Source organism: Mirounga angustirostris, unplaced genomic scaffold, assembly GCF_029215605.1.
Source record: "Mirounga angustirostris isolate CCGP_5_RB_7025 unplaced genomic scaffold, mMirAng1.0.hap1 SCAF_1, whole genome shotgun sequence".
Lineage (NCBI taxonomy): Eukaryota > Metazoa > Chordata > Mammalia > Carnivora > Phocidae > Mirounga > Mirounga angustirostris.
This window is the reverse complement of record NW_026991709.1, coordinates 200,881,592-200,901,534: the sequence shown is the minus strand read 5'-3', so window position 1 is coordinate 200,901,534 and position 19,943 is coordinate 200,881,592. Positions and strand designations below refer to the sequence as shown.

The 19,943-nt window shown below is 55.1% G+C and overlaps 1 protein-coding gene across 1 annotated transcript in view; it reads right to left on the bottom strand.

Annotated features, from left to right (window-relative positions):
- Positions 1–3,018: 3,018 nt before the first annotated feature.
- SLC6A20 (solute carrier family 6 member 20) overlaps positions 3,019–19,943 on the bottom strand; it is a 30,756-nt gene continuing 13,831 nt past the window's right edge. The window contains exons 3-11 of the mRNA XM_045862591.2: positions 19,559–19,650; positions 17,236–17,463; positions 13,991–14,101; positions 12,924–13,165; positions 11,871–12,033; positions 9,344–9,548; positions 7,421–7,580; positions 5,099–5,264; positions 3,019–3,496 (exon numbers count right to left, since the gene is read on the bottom strand). Of these exons, the coding sequence (XP_045718547.1) occupies positions 3,347–3,496; positions 5,099–5,264; positions 7,421–7,580; positions 9,344–9,548; positions 11,871–12,033; positions 12,924–13,165; positions 13,991–14,101; positions 17,236–17,463; positions 19,559–19,650 (1,517 nt within the window). The 3' untranslated portion in view covers positions 3,019–3,346. The remainder of the gene's footprint in view (positions 3,497–5,098; positions 5,265–7,420; positions 7,581–9,343; positions 9,549–11,870; positions 12,034–12,923; positions 13,166–13,990; positions 14,102–17,235; positions 17,464–19,558; positions 19,651–19,943) is intronic.

Below are 19,943 nucleotides of genomic sequence, written 5' to 3'. Positions count from 1 at the left end.
AAACGATCACATTCTGTACTCATTTGTTACCCATGATCGTCACTCTTCCCTCCCAGAATGTAAGTGCCATGAAGGCCAGGGACCGTGTCTGTTCTGTTCAGCACCATCCCCAGCACCTACCCCGGGACTGGTTTGTAATGCAGTTGGTGCTCTCAATGAAGGCTGGTACTATGCAGGGCCACGGTCAGGAAGAGAGGTGGTGCCCATGTCTGATACTGGTCAGGACATTCTGGTTAAGAATTTCCTATTTGTCGATAACGTTTTGACCTTACAAGTGTTTGTTTAAATCTGTTATTTATTTTTCTTCCCCTGACTAATGTCGAGTAGAAACTGATGGGGGGGTTAATTCTCTGCCCCAGCTCTCCTGTCAAGTAGAACAGCCACAGATTAATCTTTCTACGGAACTTGGGCAGAGGTCGAACAGAGTAGTTTGCACATGGCCCCTCTGCCCCTAGGACAGTTGTAAGGACACACTCACGCCTACTGCGGTTTCTTGTGGCCTCAGCCAGAGAGAGACCCTGAAACGGGCAGGCTGCCCAGGACACCTCTCAGCGGGGTTGAGAAGATTCTGAGCTCACACCCTGTTTTATACCAAGGGAGACATAATTTTTCTGACTTTTCTTAGGGAATCTAACCATCACGTGAGGGTCTTTGTACACCGACCGCATCAGTGGGCTTCACTGGCTCTATGGGGGAGACATGGGGAAGGTGACAGAAACAAGACGCTGGGTGGATCCTCCTTTATTGGCCATGTTTTGCGAATCGGCTCGTCTGTTTACATAATGAAGGGAAATCTTGTGTGAAGAGAGAGCTCTTAAAACCACAGCCAGGGGCGCCTGGGTGGCTCAGTCGGTTGGGCAACTGCCTTTGGCTCAGGTCATGATCCCAGGGTCCTGGGATCGAGTCCCACGTCGGGCTCCCTGCTCTGCAGGGAGCCTGCTTCTCCCTCTCCCCCTCCCCCTGCTTGTGTTCCCTTTCTCGCTGTGTCTCTCTCTGTCAAATAAATAAATAAAATCTTTAAAACAAACAAACAAAAAAAACCACAGCCAGTACATGACCAAAAACCTACAGATACACTTGTGTAGGGTTTTATTTATGAGGACAATTGCTAAAAACCCAGCTGTTTCCCTCCCTGATTGCGTAGAGCAAAGCCAAGGGCCATTATGCCTCCAGCATTAATAGAAAGCTCCCTGGAGCCCGCGATCTGGCCGTGGCATCCTGGTGACTGTTACGTGGACAGGGATGGAACGTCCCTTTTCTCCCTCCAGCCCTCCGGGAGGAGGGTGGACGAACACCAGATGACCACTTTCGTGCAGTACCTAGAAAACGGTCAACCAAGGATTTTTTGAGACAGGACTTAACTACGGGTTCAAGAGGATGCTTGAGAACTATTCTGCTCTTCATGAAGTTCACAGAAACCAGAATAAAACTGAATCAAAACCCGAGGCCTTTTCATCTCGAGCACATTATTCTAGAACAGCGTGATTTCATCTGTCCGACTTTGGGGCGCAAAAATTATTCTGCAGAAGTGGCTTTTCCATACAGTTGAAGGGCTCAAAAATGCTTTCTAACGTTTCAAGGTCATTTTTGATGTAAATATTCCTAAATGCACGACCCATCGTGGGGCCCTGGCCCTCGGGTTTGGCTGGCTCTGGGCGGGGCCTGGGTGGGCACGGGGCGATGTCAAGGCTCGCTCACAGGTGGTTCGGATGGGCGGCCAGGGGTAGAAGCAGTGACACGGTAACTGAATACAGGAATGAGTTAGGGCAGTGTTGGCCTCTACGGTCCTGAGGATACTTGGCATTTGGGGCTGACACCCCTGCTGATGCCGGACCCCAGGAGGGGCGGCCAGGGTTGTTAAGACCGTGACCGTGCCTGTGGGCTCGGCGGGGGGGTCCTCTCTGTAGGGATTCAGGAACCGTGTATTTGTGCCCTGTATTTGACATGGAGTGCGCCCAACTCTTCAAGCCCTGGTAGGTAAGGTTTGTCGACACTGAACTCTCTGATGAGAAATCAGAGGACTGGGTACTTGTGGTTAGTAAATGCTGGTGCACACATTTTAAAGGCAGGCGACCTTTTTATAACTGGCCGTGAGGTGAAGCTGCGAAATATTGGTAAGATGGCTATAAAAAAGGCAGAAGTCCTTCCTAATGCCTATTTTTGTTATATAGGACACTTAGATCATGAAAACGAAGTAGAGAAAAAACAAAAAACCTCCAACTGATGTCCCACACGAGTGTTTAAGTGTCTTCGAAGATGTTTGTACGAATCTACCCAAAGAAACGTCCCTGAATCCTGTATGTCGGGGAAGCACGGAATGTTAGGGTAGGAAGGGGCCGGATCCGCTTAGGGATAACCTTGACCTACTTATTGTGGTTAAAAAAAAGACAGGAGACGTGGGCATGGTGCACTGATGCTATATCATAAATATGGTGTCTTCAGTTACAAGAGGCTCTGTTTGAGTTGCATACACTCTAGAAAACTTATGTACAAATAATTTAAAATGGATTGTAAGTGATGTTCATGGCCTTTGCTCTAACGAGTTGGCCACCATGTCCAAATATAACACCTTCTATGGGAAAGTTGGATTTACTTTCACCCTGGACGTGGCTCTGGCATCTTTTCCAACACCCCGGGATAGGGGCCGTCTGCACGGACTGCTCAGGTGGTTTGGGGTTGCGTACTGTAATTGGGAGGACCGGGCCTGGACCCGCTGTAAGAGATGTCAGATCACAGAAGTGACCCCCTCTGTGGACCCCAACAAAGGCCTCCCTGCTGCGTGGCCAGTCTTGTTAGTGAAGAACACAGCAGTTGCGTATTCACTGTGACTCAAAAAAAAAAAAGAGAGACTTGATTTCACACCAGTGACATTCAGATCTGTCATCTCAGGCACTTGAAAAAAACCTCTTTTCCAACCGATCTAAAAAAACAATTGCCCTCTGATATTTTGGGATTTCTTCAGAAGGAAAAAACCACTTAAATTTTATTCCGTAAAAATTATAGTCAAATTTCAGCTCACAGTGTGTCCTAATCCTAGGACTTCCCTAGAGTCAAGAAAGTGATTGTCTTCAAGACTGGCCTTGAAAAGCCCGCATTTCTAGTGACAAGGAGGCAGCACGGGGCGACCTTGGGGGGACGCAGAGGGGAGCAGGGCCCACTCCGCGGGCGGGGTGTGGGTCCTCCCGAGGGAGCCGTCTTCCTCCACAATTCTCGATGGACTCAGGAAGACGACGGGCTGAGTATTTCTGGAGCAAATATTTTTACAAGCAGCCAAAGGAGATGCCGCCTGTAAATCGTAGCTGCAGGGCAGGGAGCAGCCGACCACGGTCTCTCGGAAGCCCAGTCCTCAGGCCACGGGGGGCGTGTCTCCCCGCTTGAGGCAGCGCCCCATGAAAGTCCCCAGGGCCACCAGGGGGATGCACATGATGGAGGAGGCCACCAGCAGCCCGATGACGGCCAGGGCGTATGGGGGGTAATCCTTGGTCACAAGCTGACCCTGAAAGGAGAAACGGAGGGTCGGCAGGAGGGGCCGCGGCAGGCCGCGCGTGGCTTGGCGGAGAGGCTGCGTGCGGTGGGGGTGTCAGGGGCCACCTGGTTCTGCAGCTCACTAGCAAGTGTGCTGGGCAGACTGGTCCCCCTTGCCTTTGCCCTCTTCCGTACACCTCACCCATCGCGCGTACCGCTCCCCTTCAAGAGTCACCACAAGAATCATCAAGGGCCTTCCACTTGAGGTGCCGTTCGGGGCCCCTACATGGAAGGGGGCTAACCTCAGCCCAGTGCTGCCCAACAGAACCTTCTGGGAGGGTAGGAATGTTCCGTATCGGTGTTGTCCAACATGGCAGCCGCAGCCACAGGGCGCTACTGAGCACTTGAAATGTGGCCCGTGAGAGTGAGGAACTGAATTTTAATTTTGATTGAGTTGTAATGAACTTAAATGTGAATAGCCCCAGGTGGCTGTTGGCTACCATCTTGAATGCACAGCCCTAGTCAGGAGAAGGCTTGATGAGCCTCTGGATTTAGCTGCTGGATGTTTCCCTGAATGCACACGCATTAAAGCTGATGAGAAATGAGGCCAAAAAGCCCACAAAGGCCACCTTTCCATGAGGGAGCCACGGAACAGCTCCGTCCAGGGGAAGCGGGTGTTTGCTGTCAACCAAGTGTGGTTTGTAAACCAAAATGCTGCTTAGAGTGTGGTGTGGGAAACCCGCCCACAGACTTTGGGTTGCTCATCTCTTCCCTTTTTTTGTTCTGTCCTGACCAGTGCAGAAACTGGGGAGGGGAGGGGTGACATTTAGAAGCTGTTGTAGCAATTCGACAGCTTCGTCTTGTGTCTGTTGAATATAATAAGTAATTGGAGCTTGTATTCTATAGATCTTTTTCTCATTTCACTTTTCAAGTGGTTCCTGTCCTTGCATCTTACGAAAGTATCAGGCTGCTATGGATTGGGGAAGACTCCCCGGTCCCCCGGCCACGGCTGGAGAGGCCCAGCGGCTGGAACCAGGGGTGGGGCGCCTCCGGCCGCCGTCGGTCATGTTCACTATGAAAGCGCGTCTGTGTAGGGACAGCCCGGGCTGGCTGTTGAGACTCTGACACACTGTCCTTCTGCCCTGAGCGAGCCTGTTCTGTCCCAGCCGCACACGGAGCCGGGCCCTGCCGGGATGCGGCACCCCACTGCTAACAGGGTCCCCTCAGGCCCCTGCGGTGTCCCTTCCAGGGCTCAGGGGCCTGGCCCTCCAGGCTCGCTCTGCCTTCCCCCAGGAGGCCTAATGGGCAGAGGTTAGAGGGCCTGGGGTGGAGGAGGAGGAGGAAGAGAGTGCTGCCCGGGCTGGGAATGAGCGCCGTGCAGGAGACCTTCTCCCGGCCTCCAGGAAAGGCCCCCTGGGAAGTTCTGGAGGGAATCCTACTCACTTTACTGGAGCACCTGTCGAAAAACCAAAGCTCACTTCTGCTGCCCTGGGCTGAGTGTTTTTCAGTACCTGGGTGATGTTTCCGCGTCATGACAAATAACCTGCCCACACCAGGGAAATGGGTCTTTGGTTTCAGCAAACGTAAAGCCGGGGCTTGAGAGCGAGCCTGGGGGCCCTGAGACGGAGGGTACCTGGGAGGCGTCCCAGGCTTGGTACTGCAGGGTCCCCGTGAGGATGTAGTCACTCAGGTAGAAGACAAAGAGGCTGATGATGAGCAGTGGGCTCACGCCGGCCCACATGGCCTTCCAGTACCAGTTCAGGGTGCGGCCAGTCATGGCCTTAAGGTCACCTTCAAACCTATTTGGAAAATGGGGAGAAAGTCTGGATTACCCATGCTGTTGGGGCGAGGGGGGCTCCGGCTTTCATATCCCTTTATCCCTTTGCTTAGGAAGATTCTGTTCTGTGCACCACCGATGATCACCTCTCCGGGGTCCCTCTCTGATGCCTTCTGGGGAGAGGGTGTGTGGGGTGGGGAGGGGAGAGGAGCTGAGGCTGCCACAGAGCAGGGCAGCAAACCAGGGGGCCGCTTTCCATGGTGGGAGAAGTAAGCATGGAGAGGGGCGGGGTGGGTGGGCTGAGGCGAGATGGTCACCAGCTGCAGCCATGGCCACTTGCCACACTTGGGCCTGGGGCTTGTCCCACAGAAGCCTGCAGACCTCCAGCTGCTGCTGACCTGGCTGGACCCTGGGTTCCAGGCCACGAAGGCTCCTGTGCTTAATGTGAATACCTGGGATTTTCAAGATGACACGTTCTTTTGTCCTTTCACATCCCCTGTCCCCTCCCATTCCCCCCCCCCCCTTCCTGGATAGAGAAAGGCTGGGAGAGCTAGCTGGCTGCCGAAGAAAGGGTGACATGGCACTGTTGCTCGGCGGTCACTAGATGGTGCTGTCCCCTGGGCCAGCAGAGGGACTGCCCTCTCCCGGCCATTCCCGGATCCTGCCCCTTACATTACAAACTCTGCCAGACACCTTCAGTTTCTTCCTCCCTCCGGCCCTCACCACTTAGCACCCCGCCCTTTGCATGGACTTGTGTCCCTTCTCTAGCACCTCCCCTGGGCCCTGCCTTCTGGTCCTCTTTCCTCAACCTTCTCTCTTCCTGGGAAACACCTACCGTCGCAGGGGACCGATCTGTTTCTCCCTCTAGACTGCCATTTCCTAGGTGACCGACTTGTCCCGGTGAACCCAGGACGTCCCCAGTGTTAACACCGAATGTCCCACATCCCGGGAAACCCCTCGGTCCCAAGGAAACAGGGAGAATGAGTCACTCTAACCCCAGTGTCCTCGATAGGTAGCAAATGGGAGGGATGGATACAAAAGTCTTTCTTGACCAAAAACGTTTTGGAAGTGCTACACATTATACCCCCTTTTTGAGATTCACAATGGTCTTCAAGGCTCCAAGAAGTCCTATAGAAAAGAAATGTTGGTTTTGTTTAACTTGTGATGTCCCGAAATTATTTGATCACGGAAGTCCTTGGTGTGACAGCAGACCCCAGAGCTTCCAGGGACACGGTGGGAAACGTGGCTCAGCGGGTCTGGTTTCTAGAGTTATGGCTGGTCCTCCCCATTCCCACCACCCTCCAAACCAGTTGGGAGGATCAGAAAAGACTGAGGGTGGGGGGCAGCACGTGACACACCTTTGTAATCGGCTCACCTCTGAGCAGTGCTTCCCACAGTGTAATGTGCCTCGGGCCCCTCCCATGTTAGAAGGTAGGATCTGAGTCAGTGGGCCTGGGCGGCCCGAGATCCCCCCCGCATTTTCAACAAGTTCCCTGATGATGCTGAGGTTGCTACTCTGGGACCACACCTGGGGCAGCAAGGCTCTCTAGACCAGTGGTTCTCCGACTGAGCTCCCCTGACACCCCCGGCAACTCCTTAGCAACGTGAGTCCTTGGGCTGCTCTCGGCACCTACGTAATCGGAGCCCTGGGGTGAGGCCCAGCGGTCAGTGTCAGAACTGGCCCTCCACGCTCGAGTTTGGGAGCCGCTCTAGACCCCTGGTCTCAGCCCAGCGGCACATTGCATTATCTGGGGAGATTTAAAACATTCCAGTGCTGTATCGTGCCCTGGGACCGGGAACCTGACATCCTGAATTTGCCACATTTTCTAGGGTGTATCAGCTGGACTTTGGTCAGCATGTTGGAAAAATACTGATGTTTACCGATGCTCAGAGTGTCTAGTGCCTGGAGGCACGGTTCCCTGCCTCAGTGAGCCGCTGCAGGGTCAACAGGCGAACATCCTATAATAAAAAGTAAAAATACAGAAAGCGGAGAGAGGAGATACTGGTTGAAGGTGGGAATGAGGCAGAGAATTAGCTGGGCAAAGGGAAAAGCAATGCCAAGCTGGAAAAGTGAAGCGCCCGTACGAAGGGGCCGCTTTCTTTGTGGGCGTGGCCGTTGTGGGCGTGGCCTTCGTGGGCACGTCCCCCCGGCGGGTGTCGGGGGCGGGGCCTCCTCACCTCCGCAGCCCGTACACGTAACACACGGCGATGGTCTCCACCAGGACGATGAGCAGCAGGGACAGTGTGGCAGCGTAGTCATTGAATATGTCGAACCAGTAGTTGCCGGCCTCCATGGTGAACACCAGGCCGATGACACAGTTGACGAGGCACACCAGACCTGGGGCCACAAGACCACACGCTCACCTGCCTGAGACGCCCACCCGTTCAGCCAGTTTCCTGTGCCCCAGCTGAGCCACAGACCCCAAGGGGACTCGGCCATGGACTGGCCTTTCTGTCTGTGTATGCCACAGGTGTGTGTGTTCGGGGGGCAACAGTGGTGTCCCAAGGAGTGTGTCTGCACAAGTCACTGATGTCAATTCAGGGAGCTGTCCTGCGGGGGGCGTCAAGCTCAGTGGAAAAGAGAAAGATGTGGGCACTGCTGTCTGGGGGAAGGTGGGGGTCCCACCCTGCCGGTGGGTCTGGTGATGCTGTTTACCCCAACAACTCAGCCTCTGAGCTTACGGGAGGTGAATCGGGGCACCCATTTCAGGACCTCCTAGAGAGAACTCACATCTGGCCAGAAGAGGGAGCAGGGAGGGGAGGGGAAGACAGGAATGTTCACCCAGCTCCCACTATACCTGCCCCTGGCATGTGTCATGTATGGGCTCCAATAGCCTGGGGAGCCCCCTTTCACAGACGGGAAACCCAAGGCTCAGAGAGGAACTTGCCCAACATCCCACAGCATGGAAGTGGTGGAGTCGGGATTCAGATGGAGGCCCTTCTGCCTCCAGAGCCCAGGTTCCTGTCCCAGTCTCCACTGGCTGACTCCCCCAGGGGCCCCACGAAGTATTTGACTCTCAAGCTCCCACCTGCCCCCCCACTGCCACACCATGTCCCACCAGTCACCAAGCCCCCGTGCCATCTTGCGGGGACACACCAGGAGAAGGGGCTACGTGCTGGCTGGGGGCTAACGGCACACATCAGGCAGCTACAGAGACCAGGTGCGAGGAGCGATGCTCAGTGCTCGAGGGCTCTGACAAAGGGTGAGCAGCTCTACCTGGCTGGTCAGGACTTTAAGGGGATGGGATGGGAGCTGGGTGGGATTCGGGCTGGGAGAAGGGGCATTGTAGATGTGGTGGGATGGCGTCATTGTGGGCAGGGGTCGGAGCCACTGGGTACCCCAGACACCGCCAGGTGGGATGATGGAGCAGATGGATGGTGGTGTGAAGCAGGGAGGGGGTGGTTAGAAATACAGGTTCCTTCCCTAGCAACCCAAATGCCCCCCAGCGTGGATGGTCTTATAGGGGATCTTTTATCACGCAGGCGGGAAAGGGGCAGACTGACGGCCACTGGCACTAACGGGGTGGACCGCCCAGAGTTTGGTGAAGACAAGAGACACAGAGAGCACAGACGGTGTGATTTCATTTATATGAAGTTCAAGAGTGGGAAAAACAATCCTAAAGTGGTAGCAGTCAGAGAGAGGTGGCTTCTGGGGTTGGGGGCATACTGACTGGGAAGGGGTGGGGAGGGACTCTTGGGGGTGCTGGAAATGCTCTGCATCTTGACTTAGGTGGTGGTTACTTGGGTGGAAACATGTAAAAATCACTGAGATTGTGTTTAAGAAATGTACATGTTATAATTGTTATACTTCATTTGAAACAAAGACCAAGGCAGATTCCCTCCTAGCCTGAAGAGTTTTGAGCCCCATGTTGGTGGGTTTGGCCTTCCCCAAGGCTGGGTGGCCACCGAGCTTCCCCGTGATGGAGAACCAGAGGCACGGGAGAGTCATGCGCACCAGTCCCAGATGGCCCCGAGGAGGAGAGACCACGGCAGGCCCGCCGGAAGGTGGCCACCTTGATGAGCACAGAGCTCCTCCATCTGCTTGCGCCCCAGGCCCGGCCCTCCCTGAGCCCCACCTCCCCCACGGATGGGCCCACTCACCGGAGATGGCCTCCTTGGGCAGGTGGCTGGAGATGACCTTGTTGTCGGTCAGAGGCGTGAGGATGGCCGCCGTGTTCCCCAGCATGCTCCCAATGCCCAGCATCAGCAGCATGAAGAAGTAGAGCACCGACCACAGCTGGGACACCTCCATGTTTTTAATGGCCTCGGTATAGACGATGAAAGACAGGCCAGTGCCCTGGACCGCCTGCCCGTGGTAAGAAGACAGCAGTTACACCCCCAAGGGGCTTGGGACTCCTTAAGCACACCCGATGCGAAGCAACGTGGGGGACCTGGGAGGTGGCCAGGAGAAGCCACATGGTGAGGTTGGGTTTGCCATCCGCACACCGGCCCCTCGGGCTTAGCGGGGCTCGGTAGAAGTGTGAGCTGTCAGGAGCCCGTATTTGCAAAGTGTGAGGAGACATTTCAGTCATTTCGGAACACTGAGCTCCCCTCTCTGGCGCCAACTCACATCCACTCTGGACGAAATACAGTCAAAACAAGGTTTGGATAATTTCTGCTTCCAGTATCATGACCACCGAGGCGTTCTGAGGCCTCAGTGGCTGGGAGGCAAGGTGGGCGAGTGGAGCCACGGGAGCTGGGAGGGCGGGGTTGCTCTGTGGCCAGATCCACGGAGGATACCACTGTGGTGGGGATTCGACTTGTGGAAACAGAGCCTGGAGCTCCTGCTTTAAGACAAACCCTCCAAGAGGGTTGAAAGAGGTCTTAGGTTTGGGGGGGGGGCCCTGGCTACCAGCCGCAGAAGCAAGCCCTCTCTTGGGTCAAGCTCCCCCAATTTAGACCCGAGGGACCACCAGGGAGGATCAAGCAGCGAGCTTGCGAACAGATTTATAAACCCATAAGAAGACAAGCTCCTAAGGAAAGAATCAGTGGGAATAATTCCCCAAGATGGCAGATGTTGGTTAGATTGGCAGATTCATGGCAGACCAATAAGCTTAGTGGGATTCGCCGGCTCTGGGTGCAGACAATAGGGGGTGATCCTTTGCAGAGAATTTACAAACAGTAATGAAACCTGCTAAAGTTGGCTTGCTTTTTATCGTTATTATGAGCCAACAAATTCTCGACAGTGCCAATGACAAAACAGACTGCCGTCACTCTCCTGCTCAAGGCCACCCCTAAAACAGCTATGTACGACCTTTTCCAAGAAGCAGAAGATAAAATTGCCAAGATAAACATATCACAAGAATCTATTAGCATGAAAAGCAAATTTGAGGGAAAAAAATCGTGTCTAACAAATTATTGAACCGAAAGGCTCCATCAACAGCTAAATGCCACTTGGAGCTGAAGAGAAAATTAGGGAACTGGTAGGCATATCCCAGGAACGGATCCATGATGAAGAAAAAAAAAGATAAGAAGTTGGGAAAAGATAAAAGAGAAATGAGTGGACACGCAGGGTGGGATGCGAAGGTCTGGAAGGAATTCTGAGCAGAGACACGGAAGTACAGGCAATGATTAAGAGGTAACGGGTATGAATTTTCCAGAACTGATAAAGACACATGGATCCGTGGATCCAGGAAGCCCAACCTCACCCAAGCCACATTGGATAAATAAAAAATACATCCGCGCTTAGGTGGCCGAGGCCAGAGTCCACAGGAAGGGCACAGAGAAATCAGAGCAAAAGCACTGGGCAGCTGAGTGCTTCCAAGAAGGACAGGACATTTCAGGAGCAACAGTGGAAGCCAGAATCCCATGGCAAACATCTCTGAAGTGTCCAGAGATGATAACTGTTAACCTGGAATGTTCCACGCGGGGGAGACAGTCTTTCAAAAGAGTGGACTGAATATCGACATTGCATACAGACAATACCCAAGGAAATTTATCATCAAGAAACAGGTGCTGTATACCTGAAATGAATATAGCCCTGTAATTATACTGGGATTAAAATTAAAGGGGTAAAAAAACAATCTGCTCTAAAGGAATGCATTTTAAGGGAGAAAACAATCCTGGGAGATGTCTGGGGTGCCGGAGGAAATGGTGAACAGGTAAAAAGGCAAACACTCGGGGAAAGACAAACGCTGAGGAAAAGACAGAAGCGGACAGAGATGGTATTTAAAACTAGAGGGACGAGATGAACGGGCACTACGGTCTTTGTTCTGTTTGGGTGGGAAGTCAAGATCCTGTTGAACCGCAGATTTGGTTGAGTTAAATAGGCATGGGACAAATTTGGGAGGGGAAATTTGCTACATCAGTTCCAAACAGCAGAGATCCCAGCATGACCGTGACAGAAACAGCTCCAGGCCCCGGGATCCTCAAATGTGGCACCCACAGATGGACTCGGGAGGACAAAAGTTAATGACAAAGGCCTCCCGTTGGGTATGAACCGGCAGGTCCCCCCACCCCCGCACACTCACAGCGGCCTAGGCATTTGCAAGGAAGGTGTCACTACCTCTGGGAAATGACACACAGGTTGAACACTAAGGCTGACTGCAGAATCCTCCTCGGCTTGCACTTGTCCCTGTGGGCAGCTCTCGGCGGAGGGAAGCAAGCGGAGACCTGGCCCGCGCCTTACCGTGGCCAGCTCTGACTGCAAGCTGCAGTTTTTCATTTGCGGGAGCACCTCGCTGTATTTGTCGGGGAAGGTGGACTCTAGGTAGCCCTTCACCTGCTCCAGGTTGCTGGCTGTCAGAAAGCCATCTTCCAGGTCAAAAGAATTGGTCAGCAGCAGAATCACCCTGCAGAGCAGAGCACCAGATGGTCCTTCGATGATTAGAAAGGCCACGGTCACGGAACCCTCTTGAAGCCTGGATGCTGGAGGTCCCTCCCCTCTGATCGGGCAAGGTCTCGCCAACAAAGGGACTCTGTTGATCAGTGACCGGTGACCTTTTAAAGTTTGCCGGTGGCGGGGGGGTTTGAATGGCTTTGCAGGAGCCTCAAGTAGGACCGGGGATGAGAAACCAACCCACCCAGCTCGGCCACGTTCACATCCGGGCCAGCACTGTCCGACAGAATGTTTGTGATGATGGGAATATTCCGTGTCGGTGCTGCCCAGTGCGGCCCCCACCAACCACGGGGGGCTGCTGAGTGCTTGAATGTGGCGAGTCTGACTGAGAAACCCACTTGAATTCATTTACAGGTAAATGGAAATCAGTTTAAACAAAAATTTAATTCATTGACTTAATTTAACTTAAAATCACAACTGCTTCAATTGATTAAAATTTAATCAACTGAATCAGTTATGTGAATCCATCCCCATTTCAATCTGTCAGTAGCCACGTGTGGCTAGTGACTCCCGCACGGGACTGGATCAGGTTTGTCGTGATTTGGGTAAGGGGAAGGGGGCAGAGAGCAGATTCCGGGCTCTCCGCGGCTCACCCAGGGAGCGCTCGGTTACTTCCGAGGTCAGGGAGACACCGAAGAAACCAAGGCCTGTCTGTTGCACTGCCCTCAGCCCTTAGGCAGGGGTGCCCGGGTTGGGGCCCCGGATGGAGGGCTGCACAGCCGCTGCCTCTCGCCCCTCGCGTTCCCGGCGCCCACCTCTTCCCGGGCGGCCCTGGGAGCCTGGGGGACGCGCCCCCACCCGACGCCTGGGGCTCATACGGACGGCCCCCTGGGGCGGGCTTACTTGTTCAAGCAGCTCTCGTAGTTGAAGGTGGCCTTGAAGCCGTAGATGGAGAAGGTCACGATGCTGGCGAAGACGGAGGTGGAGCTGTTGATGAGGGACACAATGATGGCGTGCTTCTGGCAGTCGTTGGATGGCTCGTTGTAGCTGGCGAAGGCGATCAGGCTGCCGAAGCCCAGGCCCAGGGAGAAGAAGATCTGCGTGGCCGCGTTGATCCAGGCCTTGGGGTTGGCCAGCTGCTCTAGCTGCAAAGCCAGGCAGGGGACGGGGCTGCTGAACCAAGCCTGTGACCCACTGGCAGGGGCAGGAGGCCCGGCGAGGGGGACCGAGCGTGCCTGTGCCCCCCCCAACCCCCGCAGGAGCCCGGCCACTCCCCAGGAGCCCGCAGCATGGGCTCACGTCCCATCCTCCACAGCGCCTTTCCCCGCAGACGTGTGCAATTGAAAAGAGCAGGGTGAAGTGATTTAAGACATTGGGGGCCATCTGGAATGTGGGGGGGCATCTCGGCGGGGGGGGCGCTGCCACAGTCATTTTGTTTCCAGATTTGCTAAATGAAGAACCTGTTTGTCCCAAAATCGGTAGTGCCCCCCGTCCCCCGCACCATCTCCACACACCCTGCCGATGGATGAGCATTGGCCGTGGGGTGCAGGGGAGCGGGTGGGCTGGGGAGGGATCACAGGATACCCTGCGGAGTGTGGATTCACCCCTGTAGGGAAAGGGGTGCGTGGAGGTGCACAGGCAGGAGAGAGAGAAGTGGTTGGATGATAAATCACATAGTCCACAGGCTGCCAGGAGGGTGCGAGGTGAGAGTGGGGGCCAGGAGGCCAGACATGGGGCTCGGGTAGCAGTCGGTTGGGGTGCAGGGAGGACGAGGAGGATGGGCGGACAAAAGACTCAGTGTCCCCAGAACGAACAGGGCTTGGGGCCGGCCTGGCTGAGGAGGTGACCCAGCACCCATAGGTAACCCACACTGCTCCCTCAGCCTGGTGGGCTCCCACCCCCCTCCCTGGGTCTCCCCCTCTTTACACCCACCCTGGAAGACGGCAGGTCCCCCTCCCTCCAGCCTGTACCTTGGGCGTGAACATGTACGCCAGGCCGTTGGTGGCTCCGTGGAGCGTGAGGCCCCTGACCAGGTAGACGACGAGCACACAGTAAGGCAGCAACGCGGTGAAGTATACCACCTGTGGGTACCAGAGGGCATCAGAGGGCAGCGTCAGCCTCCGGGAGACCTGCCGCCAGCCACCACCGGGCCCCTTTGTCCCTGGGACAGACCCCCAGGGGGTGGTCCCCACAGAACATTCCCCCGTCTCAGGCGTTCAGGCTACTGACGGCTGGAAAGGCAGGACCACTGGTTCTGAGTTTGGGCTGGGAGCTGGGGTGCTGGGATGCCTCTGCCCACCTCTGTAACCACCAGGAAATCTGCATCAGTAGGACCAGAGGAAAATGGGTACGAGGCCTCTGCCTTCCACCCTCCCTTCGACAGGACCTTACTCCAGAAAGGATTTGAGTATACCTAGCACGTCGCTATTTTTAACTGCTAGATGAGAGACCGTGTGAGTGATCCAGTAAGATGAGCCCAGAAGGAAAGGCAGCCCACAGGATGTGTGAGGGCTAGACCATTTGGGAGCAGCTTCTTTCCTCTCTGAGCTTCCTAGCGGCCCCAGCCCTACAGAAAGCACTGTCACTCACACCTTTAATATCGTCTTTAGAAGGCCAAAAAAAAAAAAAAAAAAACCCAAAAAAACCCCAAAACCACCACCACCACCAAAAAACCAAAAAACCCCTCAGGGGCTTGGAGCAAGGGCATGTCTCTCTAGAACTGAGACCTGAGAGAAATCTGGCCATGAGGGCTCCTGGATGAGAAGTGATGATGTTGGTGTGGGGACCATGTTCCTATCGGAAATACGACAGATACTCAATGATCTGATTTTTTTTATGAAAGGCTTCCCTCTCACGGTCTTTAAAACTGCCCATGAACGGAATTTTTGTTCAACCAAATCTTTTCCTGCTGACACGCATCACAAGCTCGACGACGTTTTGTCCTTGGTTTCCGTGGTGGTGTTGGCAGCCGTCCACACTCCGGGCCTGCTAACTCTACTAACGGTAACTCTCCCACGGCCGTCAAACAGGGACCTGCAGGTGCACGTGTGTCCATCCGGGCCCGGCGCTTTGTCTCTCAATCGACTCATATGGGCACCAGAGCCTCTTTATGTAAAGCACAGAAATATTTTGCAAAATTCTCTTGGCGAAAGCTGTTGGCTTGAAGGTTGGGTCCTCCTGTGAGACATCTGGTTGGAGGCCCGTGTCCAGGTGGGCTTGGACTGGATCGCACTAGGCCCTCTATTCCTCTATTCCTGCTGAGGTGTGGCATCATTGGTGGCCTCCCTGGAAACTTCCAGGGCCACCAGAGGACCGGTTCATGCCCTCTCACCCCGGGGGACAGCAGGCAGAGGTGGGGCATGTCTCTTACCACTGATTCTTCACTGAGGTCATTGTACTCGAGTAATCAAGCCAGCTGATTTGACAAGAAAATAATCCAGGAGCGAGATGGAGACAAATGAGGACAAGGACATCGGGCATGAGCTTAAGAACATTGAGGGCAACTGGAGAGGGATAACCAATGTCCATAACCGGTGGACACTTAGGGGATACTGAGGCAGGCCCTTGGAACTTCCCTCCTTCCCCTCAGGTCAGTAAGTTTCCTGGAAGGCTCTCTGGGCTCACTTCTCCCCCATCAGGGAAGCTGGACATGTGACCCAGCCTACACCATCGGGAGAAACCATTTCTGACCCATCTATGACATCTCTTGGAGTGTGTGTTGGGGGGGAACAGATTCCAAGAGAAGAAGTCAGGAAACAGTACACAGTTTTTAACAGAATTACTCCCCCGTAAATGAAGCTGTTGGGGTACTTCTGCATGGAGAGGGGGTGTGGCTTGAGCAGAGGAAATAGTAAGAATAAATAAGAGTTCATGGCATGACATGACCTCATTTCGCACATTTATAAATGATCTCGAAAGAGATGGCCTCATTAAATCTCCAGGTTTACAGATGCTGCCCTCAGACCTTTTGTCACGTGCATAATAATCTGGCAAAGACAAATCGCAAAAAACATTTTTTTTATGAGCATAAAATACGAGCCAAACTTCAAGATGGGATGGAATGAGTAGCTGCCAGGCTCTAAGTTCTTCCAGAGAAGATTCACTAGTCCCTCAGCTTGGCCATGGGATAGGCCCAGTGCTGGGGACATCACAGGGTACCTAAAATATCACGAGTAGTTCTGGTCTTGCTGCCTCAAGAGAAACACGGTGGGGTTGGAGGAGGTGACCCAGGTGGTCAAGAGGATGAGGACAGGTGGCCTCAGGACCTTCGGAAGGGAAAAGCTGGGATGAATCATGTCACGAAAGGCACGGAGAGAGCAAACAGAGGTAGCTCACCAGACCAAGAGGACGGGGAGTCTTAGGGGCAAAGCTGGGTCTGCCCCGGCTCTGCCCTCACTGGTTGGTGCCCTTGGGTAGGTCCCTCTGCCCCTCAATGCCTCACGGGAGTGGGATAATGAACTCTACTATGAAGGGCTCCCGCAAGACGGAGACAAGGTGCAAGCCCAACCCACAGGGGATCGGCTAGGACGAGTGCCCGAGTATGAGGACGGGGAGCACCCCGGGGTGGAGGCGGAGGGCATCTGCTGCAGCTCCAGAAAGATGCCAGGTGCTGCAGAGCCTGCGGGAACACGTCCTCCATCGGGCAGATTAAAGAGCATCTCAGCGCCCCCCTGCAGGAGAATAAACCTGGGGATGCACTAAGGAGAGAAGGTTCATCAGTCAGGCCGGACAGCTCTGCAGGGTCATGGACAGCAGCCGAGAGCAAAGGTTCTCAGACTCGGCTGCAGATTAGAATCACCTGGGGGCGCTTTTACCACCCGGATGCTCAGGTTCCTCCCCACACTCATGACCCCGGGACCTCCCGGGGGCAAGGAGGACTGAGACATCAGAGTTCTAGAAGTTCTCCGGATGACACTGATGTGCAGCTAAGTTGGAGGGCCAGTGGCTAGGGCGTCTTGGGGACATCTCCAGGGAAGGGAAAACTCACTGCCTAGTTGCTTGGTGCCCCTTGGGTGGTATGGATGTGGGGCTGGCTGGCGCAGGAATGCTCATCTTTTTAGGTAGGGGGAAAGTCCTCCTTTCAAGATTGCAACTTCAAGCACCACTGTCTGGTGGCCTGCTAGGTGATTCGTGTCCGTACCCTCCTCCCCAGCCCAGCTTCCCCCCGCCCCCATTGGCACTGCCCAGGCCCGGGCAGAGGCTCTGCTGTCCCCACCTTGCCGGTGGACTCGGTGCCCCGCAGGATGCACAGGTACACCACCAGCCAGGCCAGGATGAGGCAGAGCGCCGGCTCCCACTGCACGTGCCCACTGTCCTGGATGGACGGGGAGATGTTGAGGGTTTTCCTGTACCAGAAGTACTGCGTGGAGGATGCCTTCTCACACTCCTCGTCATAGCCCGTGTGGTTGTCATTCAGCGGGCACACGGACCACGGCAGGGGATCCTTTGGGGGATCAAAAGAAGCATTATACAGACCAGTGAGGGCTGAGGCTGGAGGGCTGAGTGGGAAGGATGGGAATGGCCCTGAGAAGGGGCTTGGGGGGGGTGGTGGGGGAGAAGGGCGCTGGTCCCCAAAGGACAGGTGGCCTGATAGCTGAAGGCAGACAGGGAACGGGAGGGCTGGTCAGGGGCACAGAAAGGGCTTGCGGGGTGGGAGAGAGGCGGCCCGAAGGCTTCACATGCTCCACACTTCAACAAACAGGTGTTTGTTGAGGATTACCTAGCTCTGTCATGGCTCCAAGAGACTGGACCAAACGGACAATGGCCAGACCATCTATGACGGTAGAACCCACAACCTCTGCAGCGAGGAGCCCAGGGGACTCCAGCCACAGTGTCTGCAGGAATGCAGCCTCTGGGTCAGGCTGGGGTCTTTGCATCTGCATTTCTAATAGCCCCTGGTGCTACTGTCGGGGAAGGTCAGACAGGAGGCTGGGAAGCCCAGGTAGTGGGATGGACAGGAGCAGGGCCCCTGAAGCCAGGCTGCCGGTGTCTATGCTTGGCCCAGAGCAAGTGTGAGTGAGTGTCTGCGGCTGGTCCTATCCTGATGTGAACACGGACGAGGGCTCCAGAGCAGAGGGACTGAGGGTGAATGACGGAATGAATGGACAGTCCAGTGATTTTCAGGAATCGCTGGTCCTCGAACTTCTGAGAGTTAGAAAAATGGGTCTCATTTCTTGAGACAACCTTATCTTCATCTTTGGAAGGTCGTCAAATTATTCTGATTTTGTTAGAACAAGACACATTGCTTCCACCTTTGGAAAACTGTCTTTATGAGTATACAGATCTGTAATGCCGGTGATGTGTATGGCAGCTCTTTAGTTGGGGTGCTGTTGTTCAGTGCACAACCTGCCCAGATGTACATGACAGATCTGCACAGAGGAGGAGGAATCGTCACCAGAGTGGAGAGTAAGAGGAGCTACTGTTTCCGCCCATAAGGTGGAGGAGAGGCAGGGCTGTGGAGTCAGGGAGAAGATGAGGGGCTGCAACTAAGCTCAGAGCAGAGAGTCCTTCCTGTCAAGGATGTACACAGGGCATTTGCGGTGACCGGGTAGGGCTGACTGGGTAGCCAGAGTGGGGTGTGGATGTAGTATCTTCCGAGTGTAAATGCCAAGTCCCGATTATAGAAGTCATTCACCCAAGCATTCCTTGGGGTGCCAAAGATTCAAGGCTGTGCCCCAGTACTCCAGACAGTGGCCCCACAAGTTGGGGTTAGTCCACAGTGCATGGCCAGCCCTGCCTTGCTTTTGGAACTTGGGGACAATGTCTGTCCTGTGAAGGCCTGGTTCAGGGGCAAAGGGTGGGGCATCTGCCCAGTGACCTTCTGTCTGAGACAGAGGGGGGCTGCTGGAGGGCAAGAGGGGGCAGTGGGCGGGGGGTCCCCCAGAGTGAAGGGCAGGCACTGAGGAAAAGCAGTGCGCACGGGCGGCAGAAGGGAAGACTCCTCTTGGCTTGGAGACAAAGAGCACCTCAGCGAGGAATCGGGGTTCTCTCTTCTCTACGATTTTCAGCCCCCTCTCACGTGCTACCATGAACGTCAGCTGTGGCCATCATCAGAAATACATGTTTAAAATGTTTCTCTTTGGGAGTAGCCCCTAGTCCTTCTAGGAGAACTCTGGTCTGTGGGGAAAAGTGGGGGCTCGGCCTGGAGTTGGAAAGCTGGAAGGACAAGTGACCAGAGCAGGGAGGGGGTGGGGGGGTGAATCAGAGGAGAAGGAAGGGGCCTCCTCCCGTCTTGCTGGGTTGGGGGAATCCCTCCCCATTGGCTCTCTCCATACATTCTCCAGGGCTGGCACTCAATATTTTGTGAGGGGTGGCGGGAGGGGCGGGTCACATCTTTCAGAGAGAACCCAGGGAAAGCCAGAAACCTGCGCCCCAGAAACACGGACCCACACGCACGCGTGCACACACACCATGGCAGGGGCCCGTGGAGGCCAGGCTCTGCTTGGCGTGGGGTGCTCAGCCTCCCCACCTCCCCAGCCCCCTGCCCTCCCAAAGCTGCCCCCTGGGGGTGGCTCCCGCTCCGGCCTGGGCCGGCTCACCTGGAAGGAGTGGAAGAGGTACCAGAAGGCCCAGGCGTTGATGATGTTATAGTACGTGGACAGGAAGAAGGACACCACCACGCTGGCCAGGCCTATGAGGAGGCAGAGGGGCGCTGAGGCCCGGCCTGGGTCCGCCGGCCGGGACGCGCCTGGGTGACTGCCCCAGGAGAGCAAACCTCCTCCTCCGACAGCTTTGAGGGAGGGCCAGCCATGACCGGGCGCCTGCGGGCCCTCTCTAAGAGCCGGTCCGTCCCTGCAAACTCACTCCCCGGCTTTGCCGAGGCCGAGGCCATGTCTGCCACCCCTCGGTGCCAGGTGCAATCCGAGCACTTGATGGGCTTTAGGTCTTCGTGACAACGTGGTCACGGGGGCGTCATTACCTGCC